This window comes from Andrographis paniculata, unplaced genomic scaffold, assembly GCF_009805555.1.
Source record: "Andrographis paniculata isolate CXL003 unplaced genomic scaffold, ASM980555v1 Contig62END, whole genome shotgun sequence".
Taxonomy (NCBI): Eukaryota; Viridiplantae; Streptophyta; class Magnoliopsida; order Lamiales; family Acanthaceae; genus Andrographis; species Andrographis paniculata.
The window spans coordinates 7475019-7493520 of record NW_026137598.1 but is presented as its reverse complement, the minus strand read 5'-3'; the positions used below and the strand labels follow the sequence as shown (position 1 = coordinate 7493520).

General features: G+C 34.6%; 3 protein-coding genes across 3 annotated transcripts; 2 read left to right on the top strand and 1 right to left on the bottom strand.

The window, feature by feature from the left end:
• Positions 1 to 1894: 1894 nt before the first annotated feature.
• On the top strand, positions 1895 to 7860 carry LOC127260845 (histidine kinase 4). Its single transcript, XM_051288813.1, has 11 exons — positions 1895 to 3253; positions 3560 to 3793; positions 3896 to 4062; positions 4572 to 4790; positions 4879 to 5065; positions 5152 to 5203; positions 5302 to 5531; positions 5639 to 5737; positions 5840 to 6543; positions 6623 to 7126; positions 7203 to 7860. The coding sequence occupies exons 1-11, from the start codon at positions 2924 to 2926 to the stop codon at positions 7474 to 7476; spliced, it is 3000 nt and encodes a 999-aa protein (XP_051144770.1). The 5' UTR covers positions 1895 to 2923; the 3' UTR covers positions 7477 to 7860.
• A 460-nt stretch (positions 7861 to 8320) lies between these two features.
• LOC127261083 (uncharacterized) lies at positions 8321 to 11506 on the top strand. The gene is made up of 9 exons (XM_051289258.1): positions 8321 to 8688; positions 8791 to 8976; positions 9477 to 9606; positions 9692 to 9772; positions 9879 to 10090; positions 10430 to 10525; positions 10678 to 10771; positions 10871 to 10987; positions 11146 to 11506. The coding sequence occupies exons 1-9, from the start codon at positions 8557 to 8559 to the stop codon at positions 11247 to 11249; spliced, it is 1152 nt and encodes a 383-aa protein (XP_051145215.1). The 5' UTR covers positions 8321 to 8556; the 3' UTR covers positions 11250 to 11506.
• Positions 11507 to 11552: 46 nt separating this feature from the next.
• On the bottom strand, positions 11553 to 13934 carry LOC127261084 (annexin D5-like). Its single transcript, XM_051289259.1, has 6 exons — positions 13768 to 13934; positions 13040 to 13185; positions 12669 to 12887; positions 12230 to 12445; positions 12050 to 12139; positions 11553 to 11926 (listed from the first exon to the last, which is right to left on the bottom strand). Exons 1-6 carry the CDS (start codon positions 13841 to 13843, stop codon positions 11720 to 11722), a joined length of 954 nt encoding a protein of 317 aa, XP_051145216.1. The 5' UTR covers positions 13844 to 13934; the 3' UTR covers positions 11553 to 11719.
• Between the last annotated feature and the right edge of the window lie 4568 nt (positions 13935 to 18502).

Here is an 18502-nt window from a genome sequence, read left to right as displayed (position 1 = left end):
TTGGGTTAGGTTTAATTGCAAATTCCTCAATTTAATTATTATTTTTCCTTGTTCTTCACTTATAGATTGGGACCATTTTATTTGTAAATAAATAAATAATAATATTTATATATATATATAAATATATTTTTCAAAATAGTGTGACATACCATGGATCATATGTGTGTCTTTTTATGGCTTTATTATTTTTTTGTGGTCCCTGTTATCTCAAAATTTCTTATTTTTTTACTCGATCTCTGTAAATTTAGGGTGTGTTTGTTTGAAGGATTTTGGAGGATTTCTACTATTCATCCAATTTTTTTCCCCTAAAAACATCACATCAAACACCTATTTTTTATTTTTTATATTATACTAAAAATTAATTTTACATTCAAAACATCACATCAAACCTTATTTATATCACATCATATAACTATTCAAATTCAAAATTTTTATTATTCAAATCCCAATCCAAAATCCAAACCCCCAAACAACACACCCTTAGTATTCTTTTAATAATGATTTTATCCACCATGTAAAGATACTTGTGCTACAATATTTCACCTGGTAGATAATTTATAATAATACCACGTCACATTTAATTAATCACTCATCAGTTCACACTTGTGATATTTCGAGTGCATTTATTTAAATATTTATAGTTTAACATGTTTTATTAATATATATATATTGTTTTATTATTATTATTATTATTATTATTAATTATTTTTTAGTGTTTTTATTGATTTTATAATTAAATGTATATATACTGCGTACCATTTTGATTTCCCTTTTGGGAGAAACAAGTTTAATGCGCAAGGCATGATTACGGTTCCCAGTTGGTAGTCAAAGGGTAATATGGTTATTTCACTTTTACCTCAATTCACTGCCTTTTATTAAAATAATTTGCCTATAAATATTACTAAACAAATATCATTAATCATTTCCTTTTTTCTAAAAAAAAAATATAATATATATTTGAGATAGTGCATTTGTAACTGTGACCATTTTGAATGAAAAAGAAAGCAATCATATATATTAATTCAAAACAATTATATCCAGCTGCAAAGATATTATATGCTTCTTTTGAAGAAAAAAAATAAAAATTCATATAAAATTTATTTAATGGCATATATTCCTCAAATTAATATACATTTTCGATAGAAATACTTGTAATCATTATTAAAATAATAATAATAATCTCATCCTGGCTGGGTCATTCATACTCATGGCATTCATTCAGCTGGATGTGGGGTCCACATGAGATAGCAGGAGTTGGGGTCCCAGGACCCGCCAAAAAGCATAGTGAAAAAGGTGGAAGATGCAAGGGCGTTCCAGCATGAGATCTGGTTCTTGTCGCCAAGTCATTATCGCCAAGATTTGCGACAGCGACTCCGAATATTTTATTTTATTTAATTTTTAAAATATACCTACGAAATATATAATAATAAAATAAAATAAAGAATCGATCGTATTCTTCTACATCCTCTATAATTCCTTAATCAATAATAATAATAATAATAATAATTTATAATTCTTTCAATGAAAATAAAAATAAAAAACTTATAAAAGTAAATAATAGTAATTAGAGAATTGGGGTTGGGGAGTGAGGACAAGAGCGTATCTTGAGAAAATCCTCAAATTCGACTTAGTTTGCTTTAAAAAGTAAGCTATGAACAGAACCCACCTCACTCAACAATACTTTTTTCTTTTTTATTATTTATCCCCGACAAGCCTCTAAAATATATCTGCTTTTATTTATTTAAATCAATAATTAAATACAAATAATAATATTTGAGCAGTAATAAAATACCGAAATTACAAATATATGATGATTTTATTTTTAAAAAAATATTCAATGCCACGTGGGCAGGCAGGGTGAACTTGAGAGAACTAGTCCCACAGCTCAGGGTTAGTTTAGCTCTGCACTGAACAAATCCAAGAGAGAGAGAAGAGAGGAGAGAGAATGTGATATGGGGATATTGAGGCAGGGAGGTACAGTGGATGGATGGAGGAGTGGTAGGGGAGGAATTGGGGAGGCAGTGGACTATTTTATTATCCGTATGGTATCTGGTTTGTGAGCGTGGTGGATGGTCGGTCAAAAATGAAATCTGGAAGAGTGGGAATGTGAAGAACAAACTCAGAATATATTTATTTGGGAAGAAGGAGAGAAGCTCAGAGCTGCTGTTGTTCCAGTCCGGACAAACGTGCTCTGTTCGTTTGTTTTGTAGCTTAATTACTTTTTTGATTTTGAGCTGTTTGTTAATTAATCATCGTCACGCTTTGAAGAGGAGGAGGAGGATATTGTACCCGATTGATCATCGGGGGCCGTGTACTCTTCTGTTCTGTTCTCTTCTCGTCTCGTTTTCTCATTTTTTAATTCGATTTTGTTGGTGCTGTGAGTTTTTTTTTGTTTGTTCTCTTTCTCTCTCTTCAGAGATCATAGCTCCTACCTTTTGATTTACACGGAGAGGGGTGGGGGGTCCTCTGTCTTTGGGAATTGGATAGGGTTTCGTCTTTTGAGGTCTGCAACTAGAGCATGCTTTGCTCCTCCCATCATGGAGTTGTGAAATAATTCTCACCAAACCCCTCCTTTTTTGCACACATTCTTTTCATGAGAGAGGATTTGTTAACTGGCTCGCCTCGCCCCTTTTTTTTTTTTTTTCCTGTTCTAGGGTTTGTTTGCTTGCTTGATGGTTCGTTCGTTTATTAGCTTGTTTGGCGGGCGATTTTGTAGCCATACAGAGGAATTTTGCCGCGTGAGAGTTGTCGGAGAAAATAGTATCCCAATCTCTTCACATTTTGCTATTGCAGGGAACAGCAAAAAAGGTTCAGGCCTTAAAAGGATGAAGTACACACAGGGTCATAAATCTATGTACTGATTGTGTTTTTGTAGGCAATTGATTTCCTTTTCGACTGAAAAGGAAGTGAAATTAGGGATCAGATGGGTGAGAAAAGGCAAGGGTACCATTTGGTGGCTGTGAGGGGGAATGAGGAGTTGGGGACAAAGAGAAAGCACTCTTTCATCCACAAGGCTTCCAACCCCAGAATCCTGGGGTTTTGGATCATGCTGATGTTGTATTTCAGCAAATATATTTATGATTACATGGATGCTGAGCACAAGGAAAGGAGGAAGGAGGTTCTTGTGAGCATGTGTGATCAGAGGGCCAGGATGCTACAGGATCAATTCAGTGTTAGTGTCAATCATGTTCATGCCCTTGCCATTCTTGTCACCACATTCCATTATTACAAGAACCCTTCTGCAATTGATCAGGTTTGTTTTTCTGTTCTTGTTATTGTTGTCAGCTGGAACGTTGTGAAAAAAAATGTGATTGGATTTGAAGGTTTTCTTGTTTATTATGCTTTGCCAATTTGTTGCTGCTGAGGATATTGAATGTGATGGTGTTAGCAATCTAGATTGATCGTGTTTCGATTTTGAGTGTTGTTTCCATTCTGGATGAGGGAATTTGTATGATTTGTTGTGTAATTATGATAATGTTCTAGGATTCTCAATCAGTGAATCTTGAAAATATGATTTTAACATATTAAATTGGATTCTTTCCTATTGCGATCAAATCAGGAAACTTTTGCCAAATACACTGCCAGAACGGCTTTCGAGAGGCCATTGTTGAGTGGTGTGGCGTATGCGCAAAGGATTCTTCTCTCGGAGAGGGAAGAATTTGAGAGACAACATGGGTGGACAATTAGAACGATGGAGAAGGAACCGTCACCGATTAGGGATGAGTATGCTCCTGTAATATTCTCTCAAGAGACCGTGTCCTACATTGGATCACTCGATATGATGTCAGGGGAGGTAATTGAAGATTGTGTAGCATGTTGAGTTCGAATTATATATGTATGTGGGTCCCAAAAAATGTCCTCGTCTCATGATTGCTAATCAACACTGTCAACTTAGGAGGACCGCGAAAACATATTGAGGGCTCGAGCCACAGGCAAAGCAGTTCTTACTAGACCATTCAGGCTGCTGAATTCTCATCTCGGTGTTGTTTTGACCTTTCCGGTTTACAATTACAACCTCCCTTCGAACCCAACTGTGAAAGATCGCATCGAAGCTACTGCAGGGTAAGTGTGTTGTGTCTGTCTCATTAAATTTGAATAAGATCTCAACCCATCTACAATTTTGTTAATAGTGTATAGCAATTGAGCAGCGTATTTGTGTTTGTTTGTTAATACTTAGTTTAAAATGTGTTAAATGAATACTATAGTCCATTTAAATTAGTCAGTACGAAGAAAAGCTGCCATTTGCAATTAAAAAAGTTTGTGGTAAAAGTGCATTGAGCTCTCCGACTTCAACTTGTGTTTAATGATTTTGGATTAATTCCATGCCTGATGAAGTTGGAGTTGTCATTCTTTAACTATAAACCTCTGGAGGCTTTAGAATTTGTGTCTAGAAGTTTGCAATTTTTTATTTCTTCAAAGAAAAATTGGGCCTTCAAAATCTTTTAGAATTATCTTAGATGGTTTTACATTTATTAACCTTCTTAGACAGCTAGTTTCCGAATTTTGTAAAATCTTCCAGTATTTTCTTGTTACTTATTCTCTGTGGCTGGTTTAATTTTAATTCCGAGTAGGTACCTTGGAGGAGCCTTTGATGTTGAATCTCTTGTCGAGAATTTACTTGGCCAGCTTGCTGGAAACCAGGCAATAGTAGTCCATGTATACGATATCACCAACTCTTCTGATCCTTTAATAATGTATGGGAACCAGTCCCAAGATGGAGACATGTCCCTTAAGCATGTTAGCCGGCTTGATTTTGGAGATCCATTTCGTAAACATGAGATGATATGTCGGTTAGTGATCAAAGCTATCCCTAGTAATATTACCCTTCTTGCAAACAAAAGAATAATGTTGGCGTTCTTGTTTGGATCTTGATTGTAGGTATTTGCAAAAGGCTCCGACATCAAGGATTGCGCTTACAACAGCGTTCTTCGTCTTTGTCATTGGTTTCTTAGTTGGGTATATGATATATGGTGCTGCTATTCACATTGTTAAAGTTGAGGATGATTTCCACAAAATGCAGGAACTTAAAGTACGAGCAGAAGCAGCCGATGTAGCCAAATCTCAGGTCTTGGTTCTTATATAAATTTCCCTTCTACACGAATTATCTCATTTTGCTACATAGCATTTGACAATATGTTAATGTTGGTTCAGTTTTTGGCTACCGTTTCCCACGAAATAAGAACACCAATGAACGGCATATTAGGTAAGCTTAATTGTCTCTTGATGCGACCAAAACATGTCCATTCCCAGCAGGAACTGGTGGGTAAATGCAGCTCATTTTGTGTGCTTTACAAATTACAGGAATGCTGCAGCTCCTACTAGACACAGATCTAAATTCGACTCAGAGTGACTATGCTCAGACGGCTCAAGATTGTGGACAAGCACTGATAACCTTGATAAATGATGTGCTTGATCGTGCCAAGATTGAAGCTCGCAAGCTAGAGCTCGAGGCAGTTCCTTTCGACCTGAGGGCAATCCTAGATGATGTTTTATCCCTGTTTTCCGAGAAATCTAGGCAAAAGGGTGTAGAGGTGAGTAGTAAGTGAAAATATATTCCATCTTCATTTTCCTTTGGAGACTCCTTTGGGTATTATCAATTTGTTTTGGATTAAGCTCTGTCATTGACTGGAAATTGCAGTTGGCTGTTTTTGTTTCAGATAAAGTACCCGAAATTGTTGTGGGGGATCCAGGAAGATTCAGGCAGGTTATAATTAATCTTGTCGGAAACTCTGTAAAAGTAAGTACAGCGTTCTTAGGTACTCCGGTTAAGTCTTTGTTATACTTATCTGGCTGTTGAGTTCACATCCTAATAATGTTTTTTCCTGATTTTGTTCGACAGTTTACGGAGCAAGGGCATGTGTTTGTTCAAGTCCACTTAGCTGAGCAAGCAAAGCGTCTTAGGGAAGGGAATCAGGAAACATGTATGAATGGGGAACCCGAGTGCGTGGTACAATCCTGTGCTCGACAATTCAACACCCTGAGTGGAAGGCAAGCTGCTGACAATCGGAGCAGCTGGGAAACATTTAAGCATATAGATGATGAATTCCAATATGATGCATCAGGCTGTAGGGTGTGCGACAGTGTTCATCAGAGTGTCGCCTTGATGGTGTGTGTTGAAGACACGGGAATTGGGATACCCGAACAAGCGCAGAAACGTGTTTTCACGCCATTTATGCAGGCGGACAGCTCGACTTCTAGAAATTATGGGGGGACTGGTATAGGATTGAGCATCAGCAAGTGTCTTGTTGAGCTGATGGGAGGTCAAATGAACTTCATCAGTTGCCCGCAAATTGGGAGCACGTTTACATTCACTGTTGAGTTCAGGAGATGTGATAAAAGTGCCGTTCGTGATCTGAAAAAGTCAGTCTCCGACGATCTGCCTACTGCATTTAAAGGGTTGAAAGCACTCATAATCGATGGCAAACCTGTTAGAGCAGCTGTCACTCAGTACCACTTGAAGAGACTCGGCATTCAGGCCGAAACTGTCAGTAGCATCCGGACAGCAGTTTCTCTTTACGGAAAATCCGGCTCCCTGATATCCAAGTAAACTTCTTTTCATCTTCTTTTTACCTTACAGTAGACTCTGTAGTATTCTGATTTGCTTTTGTTGTGTTTGAGGCAGAAGTGAGAAGCTTCCGGATATATTTCTGGTCGAGAAAGATTCATGGATGTCCTGCGAAGACGATAGCTCCATACAGATGCAAAACCGAGGCCAAAATGGGCATTCTTATAAACTGCTGAAGATGATCCTTCTCGCGACCAGCATCACGGTTTCTGAGATGGATAAAGCCAAGGCGTCAGGATTTGCCGAAACGGTGATCATGAAGCCTCTGCGAGCAAGTATGGTTGCGGCATGCTTGCAGCAGGTGTTGGGCATCGGCCGGAAAAGCCAGCCGGGAAGAGACATGAACAATCGATCCATGGACCTCCGAGGCTTGCTCAGTGGCAAGAAAATATTGGTGGTCGATGACAATGTTGTGAACCGGAGAGTGGCTGGAGGCGCTCTGAAGAAATTTGGGGCTGAAGTAGAGTATGCCGAGAGCGGGCAAGGGGCTCTTGTATGGCTGCAGATACCCCACGATTTCGATGCCTGCTTCATGGATATTCAGATGCCGGAAATGGATGGGTATGTGTTATTATACGATATTATAAAAGTTGATTTAGGGAGGGGCGTTGCGACGAGCTTTTCTGTGTTGTTGCAGGTTTGAGGCGACTCGGCTGATCCGGGAAATGGAGAGCAAGGCAAATGCTGCGATGAACGGACATGCAGTAGCCGATGGATTGATGAAGAAGGGGAAGGGAAAAGGGAAGTGGCACATACCGATACTTGCTATGACGGCTGATGTGATACACGCGACGTTGGACAAGTGTCTGAAATGCGGCATGGATGGATATGTTTCGAAACCTTTCCAAGAGCAGAGCTTGTACCATGCTGTCGCCAAGTTCTTCGAATCCTCGCCAGATTCAGAACCTTAACGGCTTTCCAAGTTCGAGTGTATCTGTTCCTCGACTCGACTTGACTGATCTTTTGAGGAGGAGCTCGAGCATTTTAACGCCTGCATTCTGCTCTGCTGGTTTGGTGATGGATGTTTTTGTTGTTGTTGCTGCTGCGGGTGCAGGTTCTGTCGCTCGGTCCAGTCATCGGTCACACGCACGTTACTAACTTAACTAGTATTCTCGACATATGTATGGTTATGGTAATGGTAATGGTAGAGCTACTCTTGTTTCGCTTCCCTTTCCTTTGTATGTAGATGATTTGGAGGAAGTGAAAAGACACACTAGTTGCCATACTAGAATTCATGTTGTATTTTCTGTATCTATGTTCTTATTGCATTGTACCACGCTTTGTGCATGCTCAAATCATGTGTTTTTTTTTTTTTTTTAATTATTATTATTATGACATGGGAATCAGCCGTTACCGGAAATGTGCATATACTTCTGGTCGAATTAATACCCTGTAAATTAAGCTGATCAGACGAGTCACGTTAAAGGGAATCACATGTGTTAGGTGACCTCACACATGTTACCTGAAGCTTTTGGGATTTTATTTTACTTCCAACCCCCATATATATTTCTTCCTCAAGTTGCCTAGATGGGTCGGACGGCTTGGACCCGTTTCAGTCTCAACTCAAACATACCTATTTTTAATGAGTTAAATTATTTACTCAACTCTCATTCTATCTATTTATTTTTGTGTTTAGAATATTTTACTAAATTTCTTTTATTATTATTTGTTTAAAATTATTAAATTAAAATTTTATATTATATTTTTTATATTACCGTATTAAAATTTAATATTTCAATTCAAAATTACACAATACACACCCTAAACCTAACTTACCGCCGCCGTCCCATCTTCACGTCTTCCCAATTTCTCGTTTTCTTTCTCTTCTTCCTCTCGTTTCTTTTCCTACTTTTGTTCTTCTTCTTGTGGACTAAAACCCTAACCCCTAATCCATCTCCTTCTTCGCGCACGATAGTTTCAGCCAGCGCCTCTCCGCTGTTGACGTAGTTGTACTCCTTTCAGGCTTCGCCTGGCTCAGATACATTACGCATATGGCAGAGGAGGAGCCAAAAACGCGGAAAATTCCGGTGTGGGAGTTGCCTGATGTTCCAAAGGGAAAGTTGCCACCGCACATCGAACTACAGAGAACTCGGGTTACCTGCAACCCCGAAGCCCCAATTCATGTATATATCTTATTATCGTAGGTTATCTTTATCATTTGTGGTTGCCCGATTTCATGGATTATTATTGACTGTTTTTTCTTTCTTTTGTTAAACCGATAAAAGACCGACAATGATCAATACTGGGGCACCTATGCATCGATGGGAGTGGATAATAGTCTGCGTTTGGAGGAATTTCGTGAAAATTTTAAGGTTGAAGTGATTAGCCTCACGGAAGATGATATAGTGTTTGATATGATTGGGATTAACGTTGCAATTGCCAATGCTTTTAGAAGAATACTCATTGCAGAGGTTAGTGCTTATTCTCTTCTCTGTTCTGCTTCTGCGCCATGTTCTTCCAAAGAAAAATATCAAGTACTGTCCATGTTTCTTTCTTAACTAAGCATTAGAGGGACGCTAAACTCATAGAGATTTGCTTGATGCTGTACATATGACTGAATAACATGCCTGTTACTCAGAAGATATTCGGTGTTTATTCATGAATTGTTCTTTTTTCCCTTAATATAAAATCTTGTTCATAGAGCTTAGTTTATGAATGAGCTGTTGAAATTGTTAATTTGAAGCTTTCTTGTTATCTCCTTTTCATATTTTTCCATTTTGGGATAATGGGATAAAAGGTGTAGCTGCAAAGCATGGGTAACCTTGTTTATAATATGCGATTGCTGTTTTATTCAGATAGTGAATGATTTTGAGAAGTTTGATGCACTGCACAATTAATTAGCTAATGCAACAAATGTTTTTCCATATGGTGGATTGCTGATCTTTCTTCTCTCCTCCTGCTTTTTCTCTAGGTTCCCACCATGGCTATCGAAAAGGTTTTTATTGCAAATAACACCTCTCTGATCCAAGACGAGGTGCTTTCCCATAGACTGGGTCTTGTTCCACTTAAAGTTGATCCAAGAGTCTTTAATTATATGTCAGGTTTTGCCTATTCTTGCTTGTTTATTTATGACACCACCTGTTGATGAGGTAAATGTTTTGACTATCAAGTTTGTTTCTCCTCCAGAAAATGACGAACCTACTGAGAAGAATACCATTGTATTCAAACTCCATGTTAGTTGTGAAAAAAAGGGTCCACGAATTAAAGGTTTGGCATCATCAATGTATATGTTATGACACTGATGTCTGTTTGGTTTTTTTCTTCGGGGCTGTTCCTCCTCAAATGCATTTATGCTGTCTTTCTGTGGGTACAGTGAAGTCTGATGAGCTGAAATGGCTCCCCAATGGCAGCGAGTTCCTACTAAGTACAGAAAAATCAACCACAGACTCGACTTCGGACTCAACATTGAAGGAAAAGACTTACACTTCCTTCAGTTGTAGCCAGAACTCTCTAATGGAATTCTCAGACAATCCAATTGCCCCAAGGCATGATGATATAATTCTGGCTAAACTTGGACCTGGACAGGTAAATTGAACAATAACATCTACATCTGTAGATCATGAGACTTAAAAGCCAATCTGCTTTGGCGTTCATTAATTGGTCTTATTGATATTGCAGTTGTAGTCAGAAAGTTATTTTTGGCTTCTCCTACTGTTATCTAGTATTCTTGAATTAATTGAAACATCTTTTAGTGCTCCCTTGATGCTAATTCGAAAGGGGCTTGTAAGATGTAAATTTTCAATTGTAAAAGAATGATAATTTATTCATACGTATTTTACGGCAACTGGCAATGCAGTTTTTTTAACATACTAGCATCTGTGAAATTATTCAAAACTTAATACTGCCACAAACCTATATTTGCAGGAAATTGAGTTGGAAGCCCATGCTGTGAAAGGAATGGGCAAGACGCATGCAAAGTGGTCACCTGTCGCAACTGCTTGGTATAGGATGCTTCCTGAGGTTAATGTCTTTCATCTTTTTCTTAGTCTTTGCAAGTTTGCCCCTTGCAGTGCTTTTGTACTATGAATTGTTTTCCTACTACCATGATTTCTTGATAAAATTAGAATGAAATTGAGAGCTAAAAGAAGTTGGCGTTGTCATCATTTATGTAGGTTGTGTTGTTGGAAGAAATTGTAGGTGAAAAGGCTGAAGAACTTGTCAAGAAATGTCCTGTTAAAGTGTTTGATATTGAGGACATCGGTAAAGGTAAGATATTTTGATACAATACTTCCAGATTTACACTGTCTAAATACTAATGGCTGGATATTTATGGGCCAATGTAATTATTGTTGACTTGTCAATTAGGTCGCAAAAGAGCGGCTGTGGCAAGACCTCAATCATGTACTCTGTGTCGTGAATGCATTAGAGGAGATGGTTGGGATAAGCTTGTGGCACTTAGGCGAGTAAAAGACCATTTTAGATGTAAGTTTGTTGAACTCTTTATGATACGTTGCAATCGTTAAATGATAATCTTGGGCATCAAAAGATGCAGTAATGATAATGGTGAAAAAAGATGGTTGAGGGAGTCCTGTTTACATAAATCCCTATTTACTTTGTGAAGTTTCTATCTACATTCTCAGTTACTATCGAATCTACGGGAGCATTACCTCCTGAAGTGCTTTTAACCGAAGCCGTGAAGATTTTGGAAGACAAGTGCGAGCGGGTGATAACGGAGCTTTCTTGAATATTGCAAAATGCATGTTTTGGTGAAGGTTAGGAAATTCCACAGGCAGATGAGATGGTTTCTGTTTCACTTACCATCATCAAGCTTGTTAAATTTTGCACTATATTTAAATTGAAATTAAGTGATGTGTGGTCTTGTAGCAGTAGCAAATGATGCACAATATATATATTCCATTCTTGTTTTAGTATTTACAATCATATGGGCAGCTGTGTTTCTAATTCTAGTGATGAAATATAATCCACTTGGCCATTTGATTATTTTGCTCCCTTGTTGTGTTTTCGATTTGGCTAGCAGTTGGGTGGATTAATAATAATAATAATAATAATATGATATGATCTCATCAACATGCTACAAACTTTAGGGAATTCAAACATCTATACACATTTCCGCTGCACATTTGGAGCAAAGCAAATCACACATTTACTAAACAACATAGAATTAATTGTCTATTCATCGATCTACCTACCTACCTACCGGTGTGTCGCGCCTAAGAGGGAGAGAAGAAACGTGCGATAATGGCTCGATGTTTCGGAGTGAACTGCGTCGTTCAACGATTTCTTGTATTTCTTTTCATATTCGGCTTTTATATACTGCATGTCGATCTCGGTCCTCGTCACAATAACTCTAGTAAGTGTTTTGTCGTTGGTTCCCAATCCTTCCATTGCCTTATGCAATACCTTAATGTGGTTTGAAAAAGATTATAATGATGAATAACTAAGTGATAGATTATGTAAATATCTCCCTCTCTCTCTACATGTTATTAGACACTCAAACTTATGACAAAAGGTAAAAAAACTTACCTTGGCAAAGTACTTTGCAGGGTTTTTAGCGCACTGTAATATGGTCAAGAGCGCGAATTCGAAGTTCCCCGAGGTTTCAGACTTTATGGCCTACAGGAAGGCGACAAACACCTAATTAATTAACCCGCGATCGCAAACAGTAGCTTGAAAATGTGATGATGTTGAAAGTGGATGGTGTACCTTTCTTAGGGAGTTACCATACATGCTGTCGTAAGCGATATCCACGGCAACCAGATGGGCTTGACTGCTTTGAGAGAAGATTTTGATGAACTTGTCCTCATCAGTGCCCATCTTCTTTTCCCCGGCTTTAAAGAGAGCTTTTGCATCATGCTCTGCCCTTCCCCTGTCTACCTCTGGACCTTGATATCGAATGGTACTAATGTAGGCAAGTAGCAACTGCAAAATTTGAATCGAAATTATGTAAGTTTGCATGTAGTAAAGAAAGTAGAGATTCTGCACTTAAGTAAAAGCAATAGATTCCCACAGAATGAATTTCCATTAATTAACAGCCACAAAGTGTTTCTAACGATAGATTCATTTGTTACACATTATTAGTTGCATCATGTGATGAAGATCAGTTTCATGAAATATAAAAGAAATCGACACAAAAGAGGGACACCTTCTGGAGATCCCCTGATGCTTGATACTCAATATCTTGCTCAAGGTGAGCATGGAACTTGGCTAGATATATCTGTTTAAAATGCTGTATCTGGGGCTGAGTACGCGAGCATATTACTTCAGTAGCAGCTTTCAGATCAATGACATCACCGGCCAAAGCATCCCTTACTATTGTTGCATCCCGGGTGCCGGGATCGGGCATCCAAGCTAAGATTGCTCTCTGAAATATTTCAGACCATATAGTCATGTAAAATACTGAATTTGAACGGCTGTAAGATTTGCTTCTTGTCTAATTCTCATGTATACAGTTGTAAATCATACAACCAATTGGCCTGGTAATTGTAATCAGATTTATTTTTGAATAATCAGTACCTCAACATCGCCTCTAAGTTCCGAAGCCAGGCGCTTAGAAAGCTCTTCAGAATACATAGCTTTGTACTCTTGTTCTATGAGAGAACGTTGAGTTGCATCCCTATGGGCAAGGATGCTAATCACTGCTGCAGTATCACATCCAAAACCTAAATAATGCAATTGTTAATTAGAGCTAATAGTAAGCGTTTTCAATCAAGGAAAATCTCATATCCAAAACCTAAACAATACAATTGTTAATTAGAGCTAGTGTAGGCGTTTTCAATCAAGGAAGATCTCACATCCAAAACCTAAACAATGCAATTGTTAATTAGAGCTACTAGTAGGCGTTTTCAATCAAGGAAAATCTACAATCCAAAACCTAAACAATGCAATTGTTAATTAGAGCTAATAGTAGGCGTTTTCAATCAAGGAAAATCTCTGCAATTATTAGAGAATTTGAGAGTCAGATACTTCGAAGATCGCGTAGCTTATTAATTGCTCCTCCGCAGAAAATTTAGACCTCTTTCGATCAACATTAAACATCACCAAACACCAAAAGCAGTACAGATAGATAAGCATCGTGAGCTACATCTCTCTCCAAACGGAGCATTGCAGCAGAATCTCTCAACACAAAATCACAACGATGGAGTGTTATTGACAGTTCCGCATCACGGAAACCACAATCAATTCAAACATCCTATTGAAACCGTACAAATAAAAAAGCAAAAGCATCAGTAGGGAGCAATCACCCTTGAAAGCGCGATAGAGGCTCATAGCATCGTCGCGAGGGGAAGTCAACACTGGAGGAACCGTCAGCGTGGCCATCTCTGCTCGATTTCTCAACTCTGAAGTCACTCACTCACTCTCTGCTTAGCTGGTGGGTGCTCTTCATCTCGGTCGAACCTGATCCATTTATTTATTGCACTAAAAAATCAGGTCAACTACTGCAACTGCTCACAAAGTAGCGCGTTGATGGGTTCCATCAACGCGCTACTTTTATTATTATTTTTTTTAATAATAATATAATATTTCTTTTGTTCCATAAAAAAAAAATATCTATTTGTTTTTTTATAATTTTAAAAATATTAGTATTATATTGAGATTTAATATATGAAGTAATGATATTTGTGTAATATGTTATAAGTTATAAGGGTATTTGTAACGTTAAATAGATAGTATTGTTACGAAAAAAATGAAATGAATATTTTGTTATGAGACGAACTAAAATTGAAAAAAATGAATATTTTGTAATGGGACGGGGGAGTAATTAAGAACGAAGATGGTCTGTCTTTACGTGGTTTTCATATTTAAAATTAGGATCAAGTTTAAATTAAAGTCTTTGTTTATTAATCAATAAGTTTTTTTTTTTAAGCATTATATTTAATATGTTTTTATAAAATATTATTATTATTATTATTAGAGTATGATCCACTTAATTGTTTCCTACGATAGTGGACATTTATCATTCAAATAATTGTGGCGCGTTTTTTTTATTATTTATTATCCCTATGTCTACACGAAATGTGTGTTTGGCCAAGTTTCTCAATTTTTTATTATTTGAATTTTTATTTTTAAAAATATATATATATATTCACAAAATATTGTAAATTTTAGGATTGAAAAGCAAAATCAAAAAACAAATTTAAAGAACTAAACAAAATTTTTATTGGATTCTCAACCGGTATTTTTTTAAATTTTTGAATAGATGTTATTTGAAAATTTATTACAGTATTATATAGAACTATGATATTTTTTTACTTAATCAGCACTGTAAATCGAATTTATATATTGCATGTATTGTATAAATATGTATATATTATAGTCTTATTTATCTTTCCAATGGTGTGTTTGTTTGGGGGATTCGATTGGATTTATACTATTCATCCAATTTTTTTTCCAAAAAAATATCAAATCAAACATTTATTTTTTTATCTTTTATATTATACTAAAAATAAATTTTACATTCAAAATATCGTATCAACACCTATTTATCACATCATACAACTATTCAAATTCAAAATTGTTATTATTCAAATCACAACTCAAAATCCAAAACTCCAAACAAACACACCCTTAATATATATTCATTTAGGTTAAATAGAAATTTTAATGAATGTAATATTACATTAATTGATTGTGATGTATATTTTGAGAAATATATGAATAAATTAACAAAATGAGAATACACACAAAATAAAATAAAATAAACAAACAAATATAAATTTAATGGACAAAAAATAAAATAAAATAAAATAAAATAAAAAAATGGCTGGAAGGCTGCTCGGCCCGATAGATGTATCCATTATTATTGAAGCCTATAATATCCATTTCAAAATGAGCCCATTATAGCTTGTTGCTTATTCTCCCTTTGTGCCACTTCTCAGGTCTATCTTTCAATTTTAGTTTGTCCCAACTTATTTGGTCACTTTTTTTTTCGAAAAGAATTATATACTTTAATATTATTTTAAAAAATTTAATTTATAATTTTTTTAATTTTAATTATACTAATAAGTTATCTTAATCTATAATTATTTTTATTATACCATAATTATTTTCACTAATATATTTTTAATTATTTACTAATTATATTCCTCATAAATTCCCGTGTCGGCAGTAAATCGGACAAAATATCTGGGACGGAGGAGTATTATTTTCAATATTTTTATACTCCCTCCGTCCCATTGAAAGGTTACCATTTTCCATTTTCGTCCGTCCCAAAACAAAGTTATCATTTCCTAATTTAGTAACTGTACTACCTACTTCACATAATGAATACCCTTTCAACTTACAATATATTAAACAAATATCATTACTTTTATATCACACCATACTAATAGGGGTATTTTTATCTTTTTTACTACAATCAAATATAATATTAATATTAAAAAATTTACGTGCAAAAAGCAAACGCCACATTTGTTGCGGGACGGAGGGAATATTTTGTTTTGTATTGTTTAATGTATAATAACATTTTTTTACTTAAACAAGTATAATACTCCATCTGTCTCAATACGATAGTCTTGTTTACTATTTTTATTCGTCCCAAAATAATATTCTTATTTCCATAAATAACTATATCACCATAAAACTACCCTTAATCTTACATTATTATTACACAATTATCACTATTTTTTACGCTAATACACTCACAAGGACAAAAAAAAAAAAAATTTACCTATATTTTTTATCCACTATTAATATAATATCAATATTTTTAAAATTTAGTGTTAAACACGACCAAAACTATAAATACGAAGGGATTACTATTTTAGTGGTAAAAATATAAAAATAAAAATAAAAATCATGATATAGTAAATGGGGTCATTTCGAATGCCAATCATTTGGATTTGGATAGGCAAAAAATGTTAGTAGTGGGAAAAATGATAAAAGAGTGTCCCCTCAGCGAGCAGGCGTGCTTATGCTTATATTACATTACAACCACACCAATATTACCTCTTTATTTTCCAGCCCTTAAATAAACAATTATTACACCAATGCCCCACCATCATTTTAATTATTTAATTATTTCACTACTCCAAGGTACCTATAAGAAATTCAATTTTATTATTATTTTTTTTTTACTTAGATTTTTATTTTAAATAAAGCACTGCACATTTTCAAATCCAATAATTGGACAAGTACAAATCCTTGATTTGCTGTGTGTCTTTATCGTTAGAGAAAAATTTGACCGATTGATAAGGTGTGTGTATATGAGTATGACCCATCAAAAAAAAAAAAAAAAAGTTACTTGAGTCTCACAATTATTATGGGCGTGGAAATTTTGGCAAGTTATTTATTTAATTATTTAATTGCAATCTTTTTTGGATTTGAATATTATATACTTTTTGTGAAATATGTATTTATATTATATATATTTGTGATGATATTTGAACCAATCATTTGAATTTATGTAGGAAGTCCAAGATTTGATATTATTTGGTGGGTGATTGCATCCGTTAATCATGGTTGCCTTGATGTTGACCTATTTTACCTCTTCATTTATTTTTTTACTTTTATTTTTATTTTTATTTTGTTAGTTTGATTATCTTGAGAAAAAAACAAATATTATGTTCCTCTCGGCTAAATTTAATGTATATATATATATTTTCGTCAATTTTACTAAAAAATATATTTTTTAAATTCTAGTAAAATAATTTTATTTATAAACCAAAATACTTTTATTTTTTACAAAAATATTTAGTTTTTTTCTTTTTATGTTTTTGAAAATAAAAAAATATTATAATCACTTTACACACTTCCAATAATTAATAAAATATTAGTATTATTTTTTGAATCTATTAAAAAAAAATTAAATTAAAATATTGGTATGGAAAAAATACTTACTTTTGGAGCATCAAAATTGCATATTAACAAAAAAAAAAAAAAAAAAAACTGCTAAAAGAACAAACTTGAAATATTTGAATGCGCACGCATAAACACTGTTCATTGACACAATCTCAGTAAATATTATTAGAAATTGACATATAAACATAATATATATTCCTCCGCTCATACACAAAGTAAACATTTATTTTTGGTACTGTGTTTAAAAAATAATAGTATTTTAATTACAGTAGATAGTTAAAAGTAGTGTGATAACATTTTTTCCCTTGCTTTTTGGTATAAAAATAACGATGTGATGTAAAGTAAAAGTATTTATAGAAAAAAATAATGTATTTAATAAAATATTTACTTTGTAATTGAACGTCCCAACATAAAAATATGTATAATATTTTTTATTTTTTTTAACAATACGATGTTTTATACCTAACTTAGATATATATATATATATATAAACACAAAAAAAACACACCCTTCAATAAACCACATTTCTATTAAGATTAATACTCCCTCCATCCCACATAATTTGTCCATATTTTTTATTTTCGTCTGTTCCACATAACTTGTCCTTTCTATTTTTGAAAATATAATTATGCACTTTAATCGAATTTTAAATTTTAAATTTTATAATTTTTTTAATTTTAATTAAACTATTTACTTATCTTAATTTTAATCTATAATTATTTTTACTAATACATTTTTTAATTACTTACTAATTATACTTTACTTAAATTCCCGTGTCTACCGTAATACACCCATATTACATGGGACGGAGGGAGTATTTTATTTTAATTTTTGAGGAGTGGGGACAATGACCAGTTAAAAAGCTCCAACTTTAATGTTGTGATCCATACGTGCTGTGTATCTGTTCATTGTCATAACTTATAATCTAATAACAAATTTATATAATACATACAAATATTTTATGTACCTAAACTATAAATTAACATTAAAATTAAAATTATACATATATTATTGGAATGAAGCTTAAGCTAAGAAAGTATGGAGTGTGACAAGCATCATAAAAGATCATATAAAAGAAATAGGTGGAAATGCTCTCATTGATGAGGTGGGACCCTTTTATTTTATTTTATTTTATTAAATCAAATTAAATTATAAATACATATTTTAATTTAATTTAAA

What these genes read in the sequence shown, in the direction of transcription:
- LOC127260845 (XM_051288813.1), top strand. Translation starts at nt 2,924, where the DNA reads ATGGGTGAGAAAAGGCAAGGGTACCATTTGGTGGCTGTGAGGGGGAAT. An exon ending in ACCCTTCTGCAATTGATCAG is followed by an intron (nt 3,254 to 3,559) that starts GTTTGTTTTTCT and finishes CGATCAAATCAG; the next exon opens with GAAACTTTTGCCAAATACAC. An exon ending in CGCATCGAAGCTACTGCAGG is followed by an intron (nt 4,063 to 4,571) that starts GTAAGTGTGTTG and finishes AATTCCGAGTAG; the next exon opens with GTACCTTGGAGGAGCCTTTG.
- LOC127261083 (XM_051289258.1), top strand. Translation starts at nt 8,557, where the DNA reads ATGGCAGAGGAGGAGCCAAAAACGCGGAAAATTCCGGTGTGGGAGTTG. An exon ending in CTAAACTTGGACCTGGACAG is followed by an intron (nt 10,091 to 10,429) that starts GTAAATTGAACA and finishes CTATATTTGCAG; the next exon opens with GAAATTGAGTTGGAAGCCCA. An exon ending in AGTAAAAGACCATTTTAGAT is followed by an intron (nt 10,988 to 11,145) that starts GTAAGTTTGTTG and finishes CTACATTCTCAG; the next exon opens with TTACTATCGAATCTACGGGA.
- LOC127261084 (XM_051289259.1), bottom strand. Translation starts at nt 13,843, where the DNA reads ATGGCCACGCTGACGGTTCCTCCAGTGTTGACTTCCCCTCGCGACGAT. An exon ending in CATCAGGGGATCTCCAGAAG is followed by an intron (nt 12,446 to 12,668) that starts GTGTCCCTCTTT and finishes CAAATTTTGCAG; the next exon opens with TTGCTACTTGCCTACATTAG. An exon ending in ATGGTAACTCCCTAAGAAAG is followed by an intron (nt 12,140 to 12,229) that starts GTACACCATCCA and finishes GCCTTCCTGTAG; the next exon opens with GCCATAAAGTCTGAAACCTC.